Source organism: Mytilus trossulus, chromosome 9, assembly GCF_036588685.1.
Source record: "Mytilus trossulus isolate FHL-02 chromosome 9, PNRI_Mtr1.1.1.hap1, whole genome shotgun sequence".
Lineage (NCBI taxonomy): Eukaryota > Metazoa > Mollusca > Bivalvia > Mytilida > Mytilidae > Mytilus > Mytilus trossulus.
This window is the reverse complement of record NC_086381.1, coordinates 27,220,032-27,237,730: the sequence shown is the minus strand read 5'-3', so window position 1 is coordinate 27,237,730 and position 17,699 is coordinate 27,220,032. Positions and strand designations below refer to the sequence as shown.

The 17,699-nt window shown below is 31.5% G+C and overlaps 1 protein-coding gene across 1 annotated transcript; it reads left to right on the top strand.

Annotated features, from left to right (window-relative positions):
• The first annotated feature begins 2,905 nt into the window (after positions 1-2,905).
• LOC134685398 (ecdysone-induced protein 78C-like) lies at positions 2,906-17,338 on the top strand. Its single transcript, XM_063545129.1, has 8 exons — positions 2,906-3,436; positions 6,647-6,765; positions 7,449-7,590; positions 7,989-8,197; positions 8,663-8,807; positions 9,433-9,596; positions 10,641-10,746; positions 15,983-17,338. Exons 1-8 carry the CDS (start codon positions 3,199-3,201, stop codon positions 16,240-16,242), a joined length of 1,383 nt encoding a protein of 460 aa, XP_063401199.1. The 5' UTR covers positions 2,906-3,198; the 3' UTR covers positions 16,243-17,338.
• The last annotated feature ends 361 nt before the right edge of the window (positions 17,339-17,699 follow it).

Sequence of the window (17,699 nt, the reverse complement as noted above, 5' to 3'; positions counted from 1 at the left end):
AAATACATCCTGGTGCTACGTCACAAGTTATTTGACTGTTCTGACCCCTCAATCGTACAAAAACCGACAGTGATAATGCAGAAACATTATATTTGTTCCTATTCAGGCAATGCATGATATTCTTAGGTGATAAATTGGTCTATTAATCAGATACATGTATAAACAATGCAGTTTTAATTGGAAAACGAATTGGCAACAATTTATCACTTTCTTTTCTGCTTTTAAAACGCCCTCCGTACACCCATTTACTCATGCAATTAATTATATAAGATATGCACTTATTTACACAATTTTTAAATAAATGCCTGGTTATTTTCAAGCATTAGGTCGTTGTCTATTTACACATTACAACCATTTATTCTGTCGCGAGCCATAATTTTACAGATTTAATTAAGTAAACATTGAAATTTATCTTTCCATTTTAATTTTGTGAAGAAACAATGATTTATCAAACTGAAGCTAATATCAAAGGGAGAAAAGGTCATTAAGGTTGACAAATAAAACAAAATAAATGGTTGATGGTGTTTATCCACCCCCATCTTTATATTATTAGAGCTTGTTTTGTCCAATAACTTTATTATCTCTCCTTGTTCAAATTACTGTTAAAGTCACCTTCTCTATGTATATTTATATAATGTTATCTTGTTAGTGATAAAGTAATATTTGCTCTGTAGGGGATAACTTCGCGTCTTCACTGATCATTTTTCCGATCCATACTTCATATGGGAAAAACAATGTCAAATATATATAAACAAACAAATAAAACATTTTTCGAGACCCAAATTGTGGGATGTAAATTGGCAACAGCTACGATTTGGACAAAAAAAAATAAGATACTATTCTTTTTGTTTCAAGTGATAAGGGGTACTGAAAATATATTTCGTTTTGAGCAGATTATTCGACCCAAATTTGTAAAACAAGCTACAAATCATCGCTGATTCATTATTCACTTGCAAGTGAATAATTAACCCTCAATTGACTTTGCATACAGTTAGTAAGTAAGTAATATTTTTTTTTTATTATTAAAGTGACATGTGTAATAACGTTACAGATCAATAAAGTACAAGTATATTACATATTAAATAAAATACACCCGACCCATTGGGTCTACAAGTCACTTTCAAATCATAAAACGTTCATGTGACATTCAATAAAACCCATTAGCTGGAGGTGGGTTACGCATGCACTAGACATGGTTATCAGAAGGAAACGAATGGCAGCATTAAACGAGACACAAGGGTGGACCATTGCTTTGACTGATTCGATTCACAAAAAAGAAAATCATTCGTATACATGAAACCGGGTGGAAATGGGCATCATGAAGATTCGGTTGTAAATATGTATGGATTCTTTGTTAAAGGTCTTAGTAATCAGTTGTCTCGTATAATATAAAGAGTTTTTAAAGACTCTACAAAACATAATTATAAATGAAAAAAATCAATAAAAGGGGGATAACTTCTAAAGGGGATGATGAAATCCTACAAAAGTGCATCTTGTAAAAGTTCATGATGACGTCTATCGATGGTTCAAATTTGGTATTGATAACTTCAATAGAAGCGTAAGGAGGGCGCGCCAAAAAAATGCTGGAAGTAAAAAAAAACAACATTAGAAAAACAATAAGGTCTTTCCTCACGTAGGGGAAAGACCTTAAATACTATAATGTATGTGCAAAGATAGATAACTCTGACATGTTTATGAACAAGTACATTGCACTGAATAACATTCTAAGTAAAATATAATATTCTTTTTCACATCTAAAATTTTGTCTCAAAGACTCAACACAAACTTGCGTCTTACATGTATAAGTGTATGCATCTCATAAACTTAATGAAATATTCTGTTACCATGTAAATAAAATATTCTACATGAATTCAATAAATAGTAATAAACTAAGCAAAACGGTAAAACATTAAAATATCTACACGCTGCAACTCAGGAACGCAAAGTAAACCCATTAGCTGGAGGTGGTTTACGCGACATGCACTAGACATGGTCATCAGAAGGAAACGAATGGCAGCATTAAACGAGACACAAGGGTGGACAATTGCTTTGACTGAATGATTCGATCCACAAAAAAGAAAATCATTCGTATACAGGATAAACCGATCATTTACAAATTTTTGGTACAAACATTTTGAAATCAAACAAACCTAGAAAAATCCAATTATACATTTATATTCATATTTATGTCGGGACATATGACCTTCGGCAATCTTCTGAAGTTATCTCGGTGGTTAATCGATGGTTAATCGGATGGCTTCCAAACTGACGGAAATACACACAAAATATGCTGCTACATATTATCGGGTCTATGCATTGTTAATTGTTTAGTTTAGTAAATTTGGTATACGTTTTAGTATGTTAAGAATCAAATGTTAGAATTTAAGTTAAATCTCTGGACATGAATTTGAAAGCTATAGATATATAAGATCATCATATTAATGCCCCTTTGATAATGTTAATGTGAACAACTAATACACCTTATCGCTATTCCCGCTTGACCCGAGAATCTGTTCCGCTTGAACTATTGGCGTCATACAACAATCACTTTTCCATTGTGGCGTCAGATATTTTGAATTATGACGTCAAAATTTTACGGGACCCTGTGTGATGTCCAGTAATGGCGGACAAATAGCGATAAGGTGTGTTGTAATGGTTGCTTTCATTTCTTAACCAAATTTCAATAGTTTAATGAAAATTTATTGAAAACGCACATGTTCTCTCAAAAAAATCACAAACATGACAACGATTTTGAAATATCAAAATATACGCTTTTATAAGATCTGTAATGTAAAGTGGTACTTTATACTCTTTCGCTTTGGGATAAGTTTTGTGGGCATTGTTTAGATCCTACTTTCAATTTCAAATGCTTGCGTCATTGAAAATAAAGAATTGCACCCTGGGATAGTGTGAATCGCCATGTTGAAAGAATTTACATACACAATTAGAGAAGATAAAAACATAGAAAACAGCGTTATTTTGAATTGAATTGATAAAAGGAATGATAACAAATGATTCCTTATGAACTTCTGAAATCACTTACCCCTGAAAGCATTAGTTCTTTATTCAATTTATATGTGCAATCAAAGGTAAACCGCTGAAGGGTTTTGGTGGTAAAAATCAGCTGATCTGATAAAAAAAACAATAACAATTTTATATAGAACTGATGCAGTTTATTAGAACAGTTATGTAGTCAGTATGGATCAGCCTTCATACAGCGCTGCTAATGTAGCAAGCAGTAGTGAATGCACAAGAGACCAATTGCCATCTATGTTCCTTCATCGCCAGCAAAGTCTTGAGAATCGGAATTTGTTGTTCAACCAATCTTTCCATCAGCTACAACAGCATGACAACCAACTTTCACAAAGCACTGAGGCATTACATGTAGGATATGAAGATATTGATCAAAAGCCAGATCTTGCCAAAATATCTAAAGGTATCAAATGTAATGCAGTGTTCCAGCTAGGATTTGAAAATAGAGGGGCGCGTTTTTAAAAAAGGTCACTTTAGCGCGTTCTCACTGAAAAAAAATAGAATACTTTATATAACCACATAATGACATATTTTTAGCAAGCATGTAGCTAAGTTAAATACTCTATACTATCAATACAAGTTTAAAAAACATTTATTTAGAACATATAAATTAAAATCAAACTGAGAGCACTAATAGTCATTACTACATGTATATTTATTTCTCTTTCAGAACTACAGATTTTTTCAAAGAAGAGTTCAAATGCAAATAAATATTATACAACATTGACAAGTCTTCTGTTTTTCTTTTTGAAGAAGGTTGTCACACATTGTTATTATTTATACCAACTTTGTGTTTCCCACTAGGATTTCTTGTTCCTGTGGAGGAAGGAAGTGTAGGGTTAGGATTTTCTTGAGTTGCTTCATTTGCTTGTATTTGTGGTTGTGGGTGTCTTAATTATAATTTCAGGGGTCTCATTTTCATCATTACTGAAAGAAGATAAGGAGAGTGGGGTAAACTTTACATTGAAAATTGTGTAGGTTTGGTTGTGAATTTAAATAAGAGTGCAAATGAGACAATTGTCTTTTAATATTTCGATCTTGAGAAATAGATTAATTCAACAAATAAGTTTGTTAATTCAACTTTGAAAGTTTATTATCAATTCAACAAACATCTCTGGCATGTTGAGCGTATCTAATAATATCAATAAGTTTATCAAAACGGATTTCAATAAGAAAATTGATCAGGGACGTATATATAAGTCCTTGAATTGATACAAAAATCGGACTTTCGAGAGCTCCGTTATCGGCACAATAATAAATTAATTCAACTTTGAAAGTTGATTATCAATTCAACAAGCATCTCCGTATATTTCCTGTTGAGCGTATTTAATAATATCAATATTAAAGTTAGTCAAAACGGATTTCAAATCCAAGAAAAATTATAAAAATCGGACTTCCGAGTGCTCCGTAATCGGCGGAATTTACAATAGAAGAACAATTGCGATATCTGATAGAAACCTTTCTTCTTCTAAATTTTAAATCTAAGAATTAAATTATTTTTTAACCTTTGATGGTCATTATTCTTGAAAAAAGATGTAATAGACTGGCAAGTCTTCAATATTTTCTTCTTGTCATTTTCGAGTTGGTCAATTTTTCTTTTTTTTTCGTCGACATTTTGTGTGTTGACGATTTACATTATACTATTGGAATGATTCTTTTTTAATGAACGTTATTTTATAAATAACAAATACAATAGAAATGAACATAGTTCACATTTATTTTATAAATTCTATTTTGAATCGTCAGGTGTTAAAAAAATCAATTCATTTAACTTGGATGTTTGGTGCTTCAGGGCAAAGGGATTAGACAGGGTCGTAAATTTCAACTAATAAAGTAATTGACTCTAATCAAATAGGTGATTATATACAGGTAACAAGTGTCAACAATTTTAATATGTTTTCCTAATGAAGTGTGTGTATAAAGAACTCAACAAAATGGCGACGAAATGAGGAAAAAAGATCGTTTTTAAAACTTTTTTCAAAAGGGCACAGAGGGGCGCAAGGGGCACTTAAAAAAGGCAGAGGGGCGCAAAATTTAGGGGGCGGGGCACGGCGCCCCTCCATTTCATGCTAGCTGGAACACTGTAATGTTTCTGGTGTCATGATAGTCCAGATGATTATGACATCTTGAAAGGCTATTATAATTTTTTTCTTTGACGCCTTACTTCCAATGATAGTCCAAATAATTATGACATCTTGAAAGGCTATTTTTTTCACGCCTTACCTAGAAGTAAGGCGTCAAAGAAAAAATTATCATGGCGCGTCAAAGAAAAAAATTATCATAGCCTTTCAAGACGTCATAATTATTTGGACTAGTGTCATGATAGACATGAATAAAAAGATATGGAGGTAAACAAAGATAGGTCTTTTCACCACTGAACACCACCGAACACCCCAAAAGTTTATTATTTTGTCTTTTATGGTTATCAATGTGAAGGGATATCCTGATAAAGATCGCTTATCACTTGTAATGGTAGATCAACACACACTTGAGCAAGATAGAAGATTGATTGAATTATTTAATTATATTTACCGAATGTTAATGAAAATTTAGATTGAAAAATGTTAAATCTAGTAACAAGAGTAACAAGGAACACAGCAATTATCAATAATATTGAATCACTTTATAAGTTTCAAAAACAGAAGATGTGGTATGATTGCCAATTAAACAACTCTCCATGAAAGACCAAATGACACAGCTGTAGGTCTTCAACAATGATCAAATCCCATACCACATAGTCAGCTATAAAAGGCCCCAAAATCACAAATGTAAAACAGTTCAAATGAGAATTTTATTAAATCTTCTGACATCTTGTTGATATATATAAATAAAACTAGAACACACCCGTGATATCGTGGTTCCGTGGCTGAATTAAAGTATATAACTTTGCGCAAGACTTATTTTTGTATTAGTACATATGTATTGTCATCTGATAAAGTCATGCCGATTATAAGATAGTTATCACAGTTTTCTCTGCTTTCAAATCTTTCTGTTTGAACCCGTCTAACTGGAACTTATCAATTATTGGTAATATTAATTATTTGGAAAACAAAAGGTCCTGGAATGGAGTATTTTTTTAATCAACAGCATTCTCCTATATTAGTTATAAATAAAGTCGAATTCTTTGATTCGCTGTTTTACGTCATGCCCTCTAACAAATTGAAAACTGTACCTATACGCCTTATTTTTAGTATTCGTATTGTTATCTTATAAAGTCTTACTGATTAAAATACTACAAAAGGTAGCAATTTGACAATTTAGTAGTGCCAACCCTGTGATTATGACCCGTGTATATAGCATATCCTGAATACACCGTTTGGTGGTGCGCCTGTCAAATACGGAACGTACAGATAAGGTAATAGGTACCAGATGAATATACTATTGGTATCGGTATCGGACTCGACCCGGAACTTCTTAATTATTGGCAGTATTAATTACGTGGAAAACAAAAGGGCCTGGAGTGGTGTAATTTTTAATCTACACCTTTGTACTATATTAGTTATATATAAAGTTGAATTCTTTCATTCGTCGTTTTTACGTGATGACGGCTGACAAATTGGACCTCGTAATTTTAGTATTATAGATATTAAAGTTTGATGACTTTATTCAACAGAAAGTGTTATACAGCCAGCAGACTCCAACACTCCTAAACAACAGTTTGTACCATGTAAAGTATGTGGAGATCGAGCCTCAGGATTTCACTATGGTGTAACTTCATGTGAAGGTTGTAAGGTAATAACAACAATAGATTGTAATACAAGAGTGCAATTCCTAGACATGATTAACTGCTCATATAAAATAAGCTTGTCACAAAAAAAATATACAAATAAAGTCTCATGGACATCGAAAAAGCTACATGCTTCTGCTGTTGTTTTTTTCTTTGGTCGGGTTGTTGTCTCTTTGACACATTCCCCATTTCCATTCTCAATTTTACATGTATATGTTAATGGATTTTCAAATATTTGAGCTTGAGCATCACTGAAGATACTCATGATAGTCCAGGTACTGTACATTAATTTTTCAAATGAGCATCTGATATAGAAATATTGGTTTTATCATGAATAATGTAATTAACAAACAGAAACACCATTTTTTACATGATTAGCAAAAAAAAAATCAAGAAATTGCACCTTAAAATATTAAATCAAAAACTGCTACCAGATACAAAAAGAAGAACATTTGAGACATGAATACTATAGGATAACAGTTAGCCAAATCAATAAAACTCAACAACATCTTCCATTTGTAAGACTTTAAATGACACATCAGAAGCTAATGCATAAATTAAAGTGTCTTCACAAAATAGAAATCTTAAATATGCATTTAGGTTGCACAGATGTCACTGGATGTTAAAAAATCAATCAATATAGTGAAAAGTAATGAACCATATTCAGTGATGTAATAATTTATTTTAGGGATTCTTCAGAAGAAGCATTCAGAAACAGATAGAGTACCGATGTTTACGGGATGGAAAGTGTATGGTTATACGCCTCAATAGAAACAGATGTCAGTACTGTCGCTTTAAAAAATGTTTGGCTGTTGGAATGTCTAGAGATTGTGAGTAGAAATAAATGATTCAAAACCAAAAGAAAAAGTTGAACAAAATTATGTTTACATTAAGAATTTAATGTGATAACGAAAAGTTTAAAAATCTGTCTATCATAATCTAAAAACATAATGTAAAGAAGAAAAAAAATCCATAAAATATTGTCACAAAAAGAATCTTAAAAAAAATGTCCATCAGGAGTGTAGTTGCTTTGTTAATGGATATCAGTATTTGGTTTCTAGAAAATAAACATGAAAAAAAGAATAGAAAGCAAATGTTTATTTTACAATGTAATAAAATAAATATATATTAGTTAAAATTGAGAATGGCAATGGGAAATGTGTCAAAGAGACAACAACCCGACCATATAACAGCAAAGATTATGATATAAATGTATTTTGTATTCTAGCTGTGAGATATGGAAGAGTACCAAAAAGATCTAAGAGTGTGGATGATCCATTTGGAGGATCCAGTGACATGTATCCTGATGATTCTGCAGCAGAAAGTCGCCATCTAGCATTATATGACATCATCCTCAATATCTCTCAGGCACATCATGCACATTGTGCTGTGACAGAGGACAAAATAAAATTACTGCAGCGAAAGCATTCTACATTGGTAGGTGTATGACATATCTTTATTGACATACATGTACATGTACATAATCGTAAAAATACAAATTGTCAAAAAAGGAAATCAATAACAATAGTCATCATTTACATTGAAATCTAAATGTTTTCCTAGGCAAGAATCTTAAGAAATAGATCTTAAATGTTATAGAGATGTAAAATCAAATACTGATAGCAAATAGTGACTAAGTAACTCTATTCACCTTTTATAATTTTTTTATCAATTTTCTAAGAAAACATGGAAATCGACCATTTCTCAATATATTTAAATTTTAAAATGAAATAACTCATGCAGTAACATTGAATTGATTTCTATGGACTTATACATGACAGAATAGCTTCAAAGAAATATGAAATATTATTCATTGAATTACTTCCCTTTATAATTGAGATAGTATTAAATGTAGGGGTATGATTGGAAGTATAGATAAAACTTTAATGATTGATGTTACAGATGCAGAGAATATCAATACCGTCCTCTCAGGTAAACTTTACAGATGAGCAGTTGGAGACACAGAAACTGTCCATGTGGTCCTGTCTCGCTCATTCTATTACACCGGCTGTAAACAGAGTTGTAGAATTTGCTAAAAGAGTTCCAAGTAAGTCAACTTTTGTTTGTAATATTAAGGTTGTTAGGACTTGATATCCTTGGTGTTCTGGTGTTAAATTGTTCATTCAGAAAAAAAAATTACTTTCAAAATTGAACAGACATGGGTTTTCTGCAGGATTTTTTTTATAAATTACTAATAAAAATGTGAAAGGTCATATGTAAAGGATTCTTCAGTCACTAGTGATATAGATTGTTTACCCTTAATCACTTAGTAATATTTTCATGCCACAGGTGTCCAAAAAATTGCAGGAACCGTTTTCCATCTGGTGTGCTTGTCATTGTAATATAACATAATATTTAGGTTTCTTGGCAGATATTGACACAAAATTCTGCAATTGGTAGGAAATACCAGAACAATGTACCGTTTAGAAATAACCTGTTTTTTCACATGCAAAAGCTTTCAAATGGTGATAATTTATTGTATACATTTTCATCAAATTGCATGATGATTTATCTGACGACTGAAGCTTTGATACTGTCAACTTGTGAGAAGTTTCTGACACAGCTGACATGACAAGATTATAAAAACTAATATGTAACAGATAACAGCAAAAACATTTCAAGTGATCTAATTTGAAACAGATGATACCAGAATATTGTTTGTTTTGTTTCAGGTTTTACAGAACTAACACAAGATGATCAGCTATTGTTAATAAAAGGAGGATTCTTTGAGATCTGGTTAACACGTATGGCGGGAATGTTTAGTAAATTTGACGGAATGCTGACATTTGAAGATGGAAGTATGATACAGCGAGATGAACTGTCTGTAGTATTCACAGTAAGATTAACTGCTGATAGTATGGATTCATTTATTTTCATGGGTACTAATTTTCGTAGATAGAGGAAAATTTGCATTTTTCATGGATATTTAATATCGTTCTTTGGCATATTAAGACAATTTGTAATTCCTTGAACATTTTAATTCATGGTTTCTCTGTACCCACTTAATCCAAGAAAATAAGTATAGACCAATTATTCATGAATCCACAGTAATTGTTTTCACACAAATTATTATAAATTCTACAAAACTAGCCATGATTGATCTCAGATGAATTAATTTGAAATATTGTGTTATAATCAGCTCTTGTCATTGCAACCATTTAAAAAACAATGATCAAAATGACAAAGGAGAAATCAAAACTTGTTGCTGTAATCAGGTTTATCTGATCTATCAAATTCATTTGTAATCAGAAACAGTTGGTCGGAAATTTTATTTGATTTATTTTTCTTTATGAGGATCACACTGTAGATTCATGATGAAAATTAATAAACTGAAATACAAAATTGTACCATACTGAAAGGGAATGCCGTTTTAATTATTATCCTACAAAAAATTCAAAAAATCATGAGTTTCTTTTGTCAGAAATTCTTTTGTCATTTCTAGTCCAGAAGGAAAGATAACTCAAATTTTATTATTTTTTTCCGTCCTGGATCTGCCTCAATCCAAACTTAAATACCTTTAGGTTTAAAAGACTTTTGAGTGATGGTGCATAGCTAAGAAGGTCTTGATGGTGATGGTTGGGTTCCTTAACTTCCATTCTTAATTTTTTCAGCCCATATTTCATTTTATTTATCTATTTTGCTATTTAAATAATTTCCCTTGTATACTAGCACCGTTCTTTTCTTCATTCTATGTTCCATCTTTCTACAGTCTTCAATTTAACCCTTTATCATTATTCTGTAAACCACATTCAGAACATCATTCAGGATGCTAGGCTTCAGAAATAATAATGAATGAACAATAATTTTAATTGACAGTGTGTGGCAGAAAGTAGATGTATATTTGTGAATGAAATAAGTGTATTTTTTTTTTATTTTTCAGCCTGAGTTTGTAAACAGCATGTTTGAACTGGCAGCCAGTATACACCAGTTAAAATTAAATGACACAGAGATTGGTATCTTTACTGCCATTGTTCTAACTACTCATGGTAAGGTTTTTGTCAAGCCTGCAACTTTTGTTGCAGAAAGCTTGACATAGGGATAGTGATCCGGTGGTGGCAGCAGCATTAGCTAACTTCTTAAAAGCTTTTTATTATAGAAGGTGGAAGACCTGGATGCTTCATACTTTGTATATAGATGTCTCATGTTACGAACTTTCTGTCAGTCACATGTCCAATGTCCTTGACCTCATTTTATGGTTCAGTGACTATTTGAAAAAAAGTTCAATTTTTTTTTAATGTTAAATTCTCTCTTATTATAAGTAATAGGATAACTATATTCGGTATGTGTGTACCTTGCAAGGTCCTCATGCCCGTCAAACAGTTTTCTATTGACCTCAACCTCATTTCATGGATCAGTGAACAAGGTTAAGTTTTGGTGGTCAAGTCCATATCTCAGATACTATAAGCAATAGGTCTAGTATATTTTTGGTGTATGGAAGGACTGTAAGGTGTACATGTCCAACTGGCAGGTGTCATCTGACCTTGACCTCATTTTCATGGTTCAGTGGTTATAGTTAATTTTTTGTATTTTGGTTTGTTTTTCTTATACTGTATGCAATGGGTCTACTATATTTGGTGTATGGAATGATTGTAAGGTGTACATGTCTAGCTGGCAGGTGGCATCTGACCTTGACCTCATTTTCATGGTTTAAGTGGTCAAGGCTAAGTTTTTGGGTTTTGGTCTTTTTTTCTAATACTACATGCAATAGGTCAACTATATTTGGTGTATGCAAATATTTTATGATATATTTGTCAGTATAGCAGGTTTTATTTAACCTTGACCTTATTTTCACGGTTCATTGCTCAGTGTTAAGTTTTTGTGTGTTGGTCTGTTTTTCTTAGCTATCAGCAATAGGCCAACCATATTTGTTGTATGGAAGAATCGTTAGCTGTATGTCCCTGCCTGGCATGGTTCATATGACCTTGACCTCATTTTAGTGGTTCATTGGTCAATGTTTAGTTTATATTTAGGACTATCAACATAATATCAATGATTAGTAAAGAAGGCGAGACATTTCAGCATGTGCACTCTTGTACTACTATTGATTAAATATTGAACACCACTAGGGTTTATCTATGATAAATGACTAAGTGAGACATACATGCTACTTTCAAGGAATTTAAAGACTTAAAAGAGACTGCAATTTTATCAATCTTGTTTAACATGTTGCAACTGGCATGCAGGCATTTTCAAGACAATTTAAAATACAGAAATAAGTTAACTGAGATACAAGCTTAGATCATCTATATTTATCTGAACTGTAATTTGACCTTTCATTATTTCTCTCACCCAGAGCAAAACACACATTGTAACATCAAAATTTTATTCATGATGGTTTGCGTTTATTGACGTCCCCGCATACATCTACTTCAGACATAAGAAATAAGACACATTGGTTAGAGTTGTATTGCCAGCATTACTGAAAATTCATAAATGTTATGTTTTTATACGACCGCAAATTTTGAAAAAAATTTCGTCGTATATTGCTATCACGTTGGCGTCGTCGTCGTCGTCCGAATACTTTTAGTTTTCGCACTCTAACTTTAGTAAAAGTGAATAGAAATCTATGAAATTTTAACACAAGGTTTATGACCATAAAAGGAAGGTTGGTATTGATTTTTGGAGTTTTCCCAACATTTTAGGAATTAGGGGCCAAAAAGGGCCCAAATAAGCATTTTCTTGGTTTTCGCACTATAACTTTAGTTTAAGTTAATAGAAATCTATGAAATTTTGACACAAGGTTTATGACCACGAAAGAAAGGTTGGGATTGATTTTGGGAGTTTTGGTTTCAACAGTTTAGGAATTAGGGGCCAAAAAAAGGCCCAAATAAGCATTATTATTGGTTACGCACAATAACTTAAGTTTTAAGTAAATAGAAATCAATGAAATTTAAACACAATGTAAATGACCACAAAAGGAAGACTGGTATTGATTTTTGGAGTGTAGGTCCCAACAGTTTAGGAATTAGGGGCCAAGAAGGGACCCAAATAAGCATTTTTCTTAGTTTTCGCACCATAACGTTAGTATAAGTAAATAGAAATCTATGAAATTTAAACACAAGGTTTATGACCATAAAAGGAAGGTTGGTATTGATTTTGGGAGTTTTGGTCCCAACAGTTTAGGAAAAAGGGGCCCAAAGGGTCCAAAATTAAACTTTGTTTGATTTCATCAAAATTGAATTATTGGGGTTCTTTGATATGCCGAATCTAACTGTGTATGCAGGGGCGGATGCAGGAATTTTCGAAAGGTGGGGTGCTAACCCAGGGCAAAGGGGGGGTGCAAAACATATGTCCCGATACAAATGCATTGATCAACAAAAATAAAGGGGGGGTGCGCACCCCCGGAACCCCCCCTCTGGATCCGCCACTGGTATGTAGATTCTTAACTTTTGGTCCCGTTTTCAAATTGGTCTACATTAAGGTCCAAAGGGTCCAAAATTAAACTTAGTTTGATTTTGACAAAAAATGAATCGGTTGGGTTCTTTGATATGTTGAATCTAAAAATGTACTTAGATTCTTGATTATTGGCCCAGTTTTCAAGTTGGTCCAAATCTGGGTCCAAAATTAAATTTCATCAAAAATTGAATAAATGGGGTTCTTTAATATGCCAAATCTAACTGTGTTTGTAGATTCTTCATATTTGGTCCCGTTTTCAAATTGGCCTACATTAAGGTCCAAAGGGTCCAAAATTAAACTAAGTTTGATTTTAACAAAAATTAAATTCTTGGGCCTCTTTGATATGCTGAATCAGTGTTCCCGCCTGCCCTAAATAGAAGGGCGCCCCGCCCTTGGTGCCCTTACCCCCGCCCTTCTGCCCTCCAAAGCCAAAGAATGTCCCCCTCTGCCTTTTCAAAAGATACATTTTACAAATTTCATGCCTTCTGGCGTTTCCGGTGAAATTGTTACCTGATTGTGTAACACTAATTAACTGACAATAGGATTAAGTTAAATACATAATGCCTTTGGCAGTTTTATCACCTCTGCTAATGATTGTTCACTGCTAATTAGTGGATTTAAGATAATTGAACAAATACTAGATATTTAATACAGAATGAAAATGACCATGTCAGCCATTTGTAATGTTTACGTATTATAGCATATCAACACATAAAAAAATATATTTTAAAATAAAATTTAAAACAATTTAATAGGCATACTGAGTTTTGACTAAATTAGTAGATTGGTAAAAACGTTTTGGTTTATAACCATGAGTATAAAATTAAAAGAAGAACCAAAGAAATTTGTATTTGAACATAACAAGATTGCACCACTTCCTGTTTTATTTCTTGTGTTATAATCCTCCTTACATAGGAGCACTTAACAAATGCTTTTATTTTTTAACCATGATGGAGTTTATACCTACTGTAATATATGCAATGTATTATTGCATCATTATAATATAATCATCTCTTGTATCACCTGTTATATTTATAAAACTCCCTACTTAGGAGCACTTTGGTGTGCACTTCTTAATACTTTTTTGTAACAATTTAAAGGATTACAAGTTAGGTAACTTTCAATAACCATGATAACACAAATACTATACATGTATGTCTAAACAAGTAATTTTAATGTAGATAATTTAATTACATAACAAATTCAATTTTGTTTAGCTCCATCTTTCAGAACTACTTGTTTATTTTTTATAGACTTGTATAATTAAGTTATATAATTTATAAAAATTAAAAAAAAAAAGATTTTTCTAAGGAATTTTTTCCTGATCAAAATGCACAGTTTGCATAAATTAATATCAATTAAAATGATATGCTTTGTGTCATGGTATGATAATTTGATAATAAAAAAATCTTACTGGAACCAACACTTGGAACACATTAATTTCTGTATAATTAAGGTTAAAATACAAGTAATGTTCTGCAGCTGAGCCTAGCAATATATATACATGTATTCAAGGTTATTAATACACTGCCAAACAGTGCCCTTACAATTTGGGTTATTGCGCTAAATTGCCCTTTCAGACAAGTAGCACCCTTCTGCCCTGAGATTCAAGCTGGAACACTGTGAATCTAAACATGTACTTAGATTTTTGATTATGGGCCCAGTTTTCAAGTTGGTCCAAATCAGGATCTAAAATTATTATATTAAGTATTGTGCAATAGCAAGTCTTTTCAATTGCACAGTATTGTGCAATGGCAAGAAATATCTAATTTCACAATATTGTGAAATAGCAAATTTTGTTTTAATTAGAGATATCTTTTTTTGTCAAGAATATTAAGCAAGAAATATCTTATTGCACATTATTGTGCAATAGCAAGATTTTTTTTTAATTGGAGTTATCTTTCTTTGTCCAGAATCAACTTAAATCTTTGTTATATACAATATACAATGTATATTCACTTTTTACTACCAACTGATAAATTTAAATAATCTTTACCATTCAGTGATAACACGCAGTTTTTTTACATCTTAATATTTTATGATGTATTTAAATGAGTATTTATTGTTGCAAACTCCAATAGAATATTTTAATTGAGATTAGTTTTGGAATAAGGGAAAGGGGGATGTGATTAAAAAATTGGGTTCAATTTTTCTCATTTGAAATTTCATAAATAAAAAGAAAATTTCTTCAAACTTTTTTGAGAGGATTAATATTCAACAGCATAGTGAATTGCTCTAAGAGAAAACAAAAAAAATAAGTTCATTAGAACACATTCATTCTGTGTCAGAAACCTATGCTGTGTCAACTATTTAATCACAATCCAAATTTAGAGCTGAATCCAGCTTGAATGTTGTGTCCATACTTGCCCCAACTTTTCAGGGTTCAACCTCTGCGGTCGTATAAAGCTACGCCCTGCGGAGCATCTGGTTATTATTGCTAAATTTGTAACAGGAGAGGTTAAAAACAAAAATTTTCATAAAATTGGTTATTTATTATTTCTTGGCAACATTTCATGGAATGGTGGTAAATTTTCCCTAATTTGTGGCCATTGATCAACAAAAGTAATACTGAATGCATTGACAAATATCTGAATTGTCAGTAGTTTTCTGATCAACTCCATTTCACAATAAGTATATTATTCACCAATACATGCAATAATTATAGACAATTGTGATTTTAAAAGACAGAAAAATTACCAAATAAAAAAGAATTGCATCAGATTTTCCTCTAAATGTCTAGCATAAACTTGTACTGTTATCAAAATAAAAATATTGTTTTTCGTACAATTATATTGAGTAAATATTAAGTATTATTTTAAATTTTAGATCGTAGAGGACTACAAGGACCAAAATATGTGGAAAGTATACAAGACAAATTATTAGAAGCTTTAAAACTACAAATTAGTCGCAATCATTCAACGGAGGAAAATCTTTTTGGAAATACAATAGTTAAATTGCCACATCTACGAACTGTTGGTATACAACACAATGAAATATTAGAATGGTATCGATCACATTGGGAGAAAGTCAAGTTACCTCTCCTGTTTGCCGAGATTTATGATATACAGAAGCATGAGGATGAATGAAATAATAGTAGCTATATTGTTTTATGTGTAATATTGTCTTAATCTAAGCTGATACAAAATCCAGTGCAATTTCCGGTGACTTTTTACAAATATATTCCAAATTACATCAAACCTGGTGGGTTATTGATAAACTTTTTCTCACATACCGGTAATTAATGCTGAAAGTTCACATACAGGTAATTAATGCTGAAAATATATATAATTATATCTTTATGAGAAAATTACTTGATTTTGTGTTGTTTAAAACTCTTTATAAGAATTACCAGAAACTCCCTTTATGATAACTATTTGTTACATAAAAAAACATTGATTTGTTAACCTCTTTATCAAAATATTAGTACAATATAGTAAGACCAGACTAAAACTGCATTGAGACACTTGTGGAAACCTAGAGAACTATATCTTTCAAACTTTTATTCAATTCCATGCACCCAAAGCATAAATAATAAATATGGAAATGCTATCCAAAAAGTAAAGAGATATTTTAATGTCTAAACAAATCTTGTTAAGTATTTGTAATGAAATTAATGATTGTTAACCCCAAATAAAGAACAAAATATATTTTATCATATTTTAAATTTCCATTCCTTATTTCACACTAACTTCAATGTTACCAATGATATTTGCCATACAGAACACATTGTATTCTATGTTACTAAATGTGAAATTAACACTTGAAAGCAATAGATTTCCTGTATACATTAACCTCATTTTGTCTTTTCATTGTAAAGTATCATCATGTTTTATATATATATTGTTACTGGTTGGTTTTTGTTTCCTTATAGCATGTTTTTCTGAAAGGAACTGAAACTTAACATTGAAAACTGACTGAAATCTGAGCCTTGATTGATGGAAATTTGAACCTTGATTGACTGAAATTTGAGTCATGGTGGGCTGAAATATGATACTTGATGGAATGACGTATAACAAGCTTGTGTTTATATCTTCATTTATTTAAAGTGTTACTAAGTACAAAAGGAAACTACTTATTCGAGCAAACTAAATTTATAAGAAAAATTCTAAAGCATTTATTTAAATATTCACTTCCAGGTTCAAATTTCAGTCAACGAATCTGTTTACGATTTAACTAATATGAACAATGACCTATAAAGGCTTATTGTATTTCAGTACTTTATAAAGTTTGTTATGGGTTAATTTGACAGACAATAGTGCTATAAATGTGCTTTACACAGTTTTATGTAGACATGTTGTTAAACTGATGATTTTTTTAAAACAATTTTACCATATATAGATACAGCATTATTCTGTAAAATAGTAAATTTACATGGACAATTGTTGTTAGTGCTAGTCCACAGATTTTTTGTTTGAAGTTTGAGTTGGGGTTAAAAGGTTAAGATCCAATTTCTACAACAAAATTCTTATATATTTTTATGTACTAAAGAGGTAAAATTAAGGCCCTCTAATACCCTTTATTATGTGTAGCCTTAAGAATAGTT

Bases quoted from the DNA above. Each gene is read 5' to 3' on its own strand.
- LOC134685398 (XM_063545129.1), top strand. From the start codon at position 3,199: ATGGATCAGCCTTCATACAGCGCTGCTAATGTAGCAAGCAGTAGTGAA. The intron at 8,198-8,662 runs GTAGGTGTATGA...TTGATGTTACAG, and splicing joins AGCGAAAGCATTCTACATTG to ATGCAGAGAATATCAATACC. The intron at 9,597-10,640 runs GTAAGATTAACT...TTTATTTTTCAG, and splicing joins AACTGTCTGTAGTATTCACA to CCTGAGTTTGTAAACAGCAT.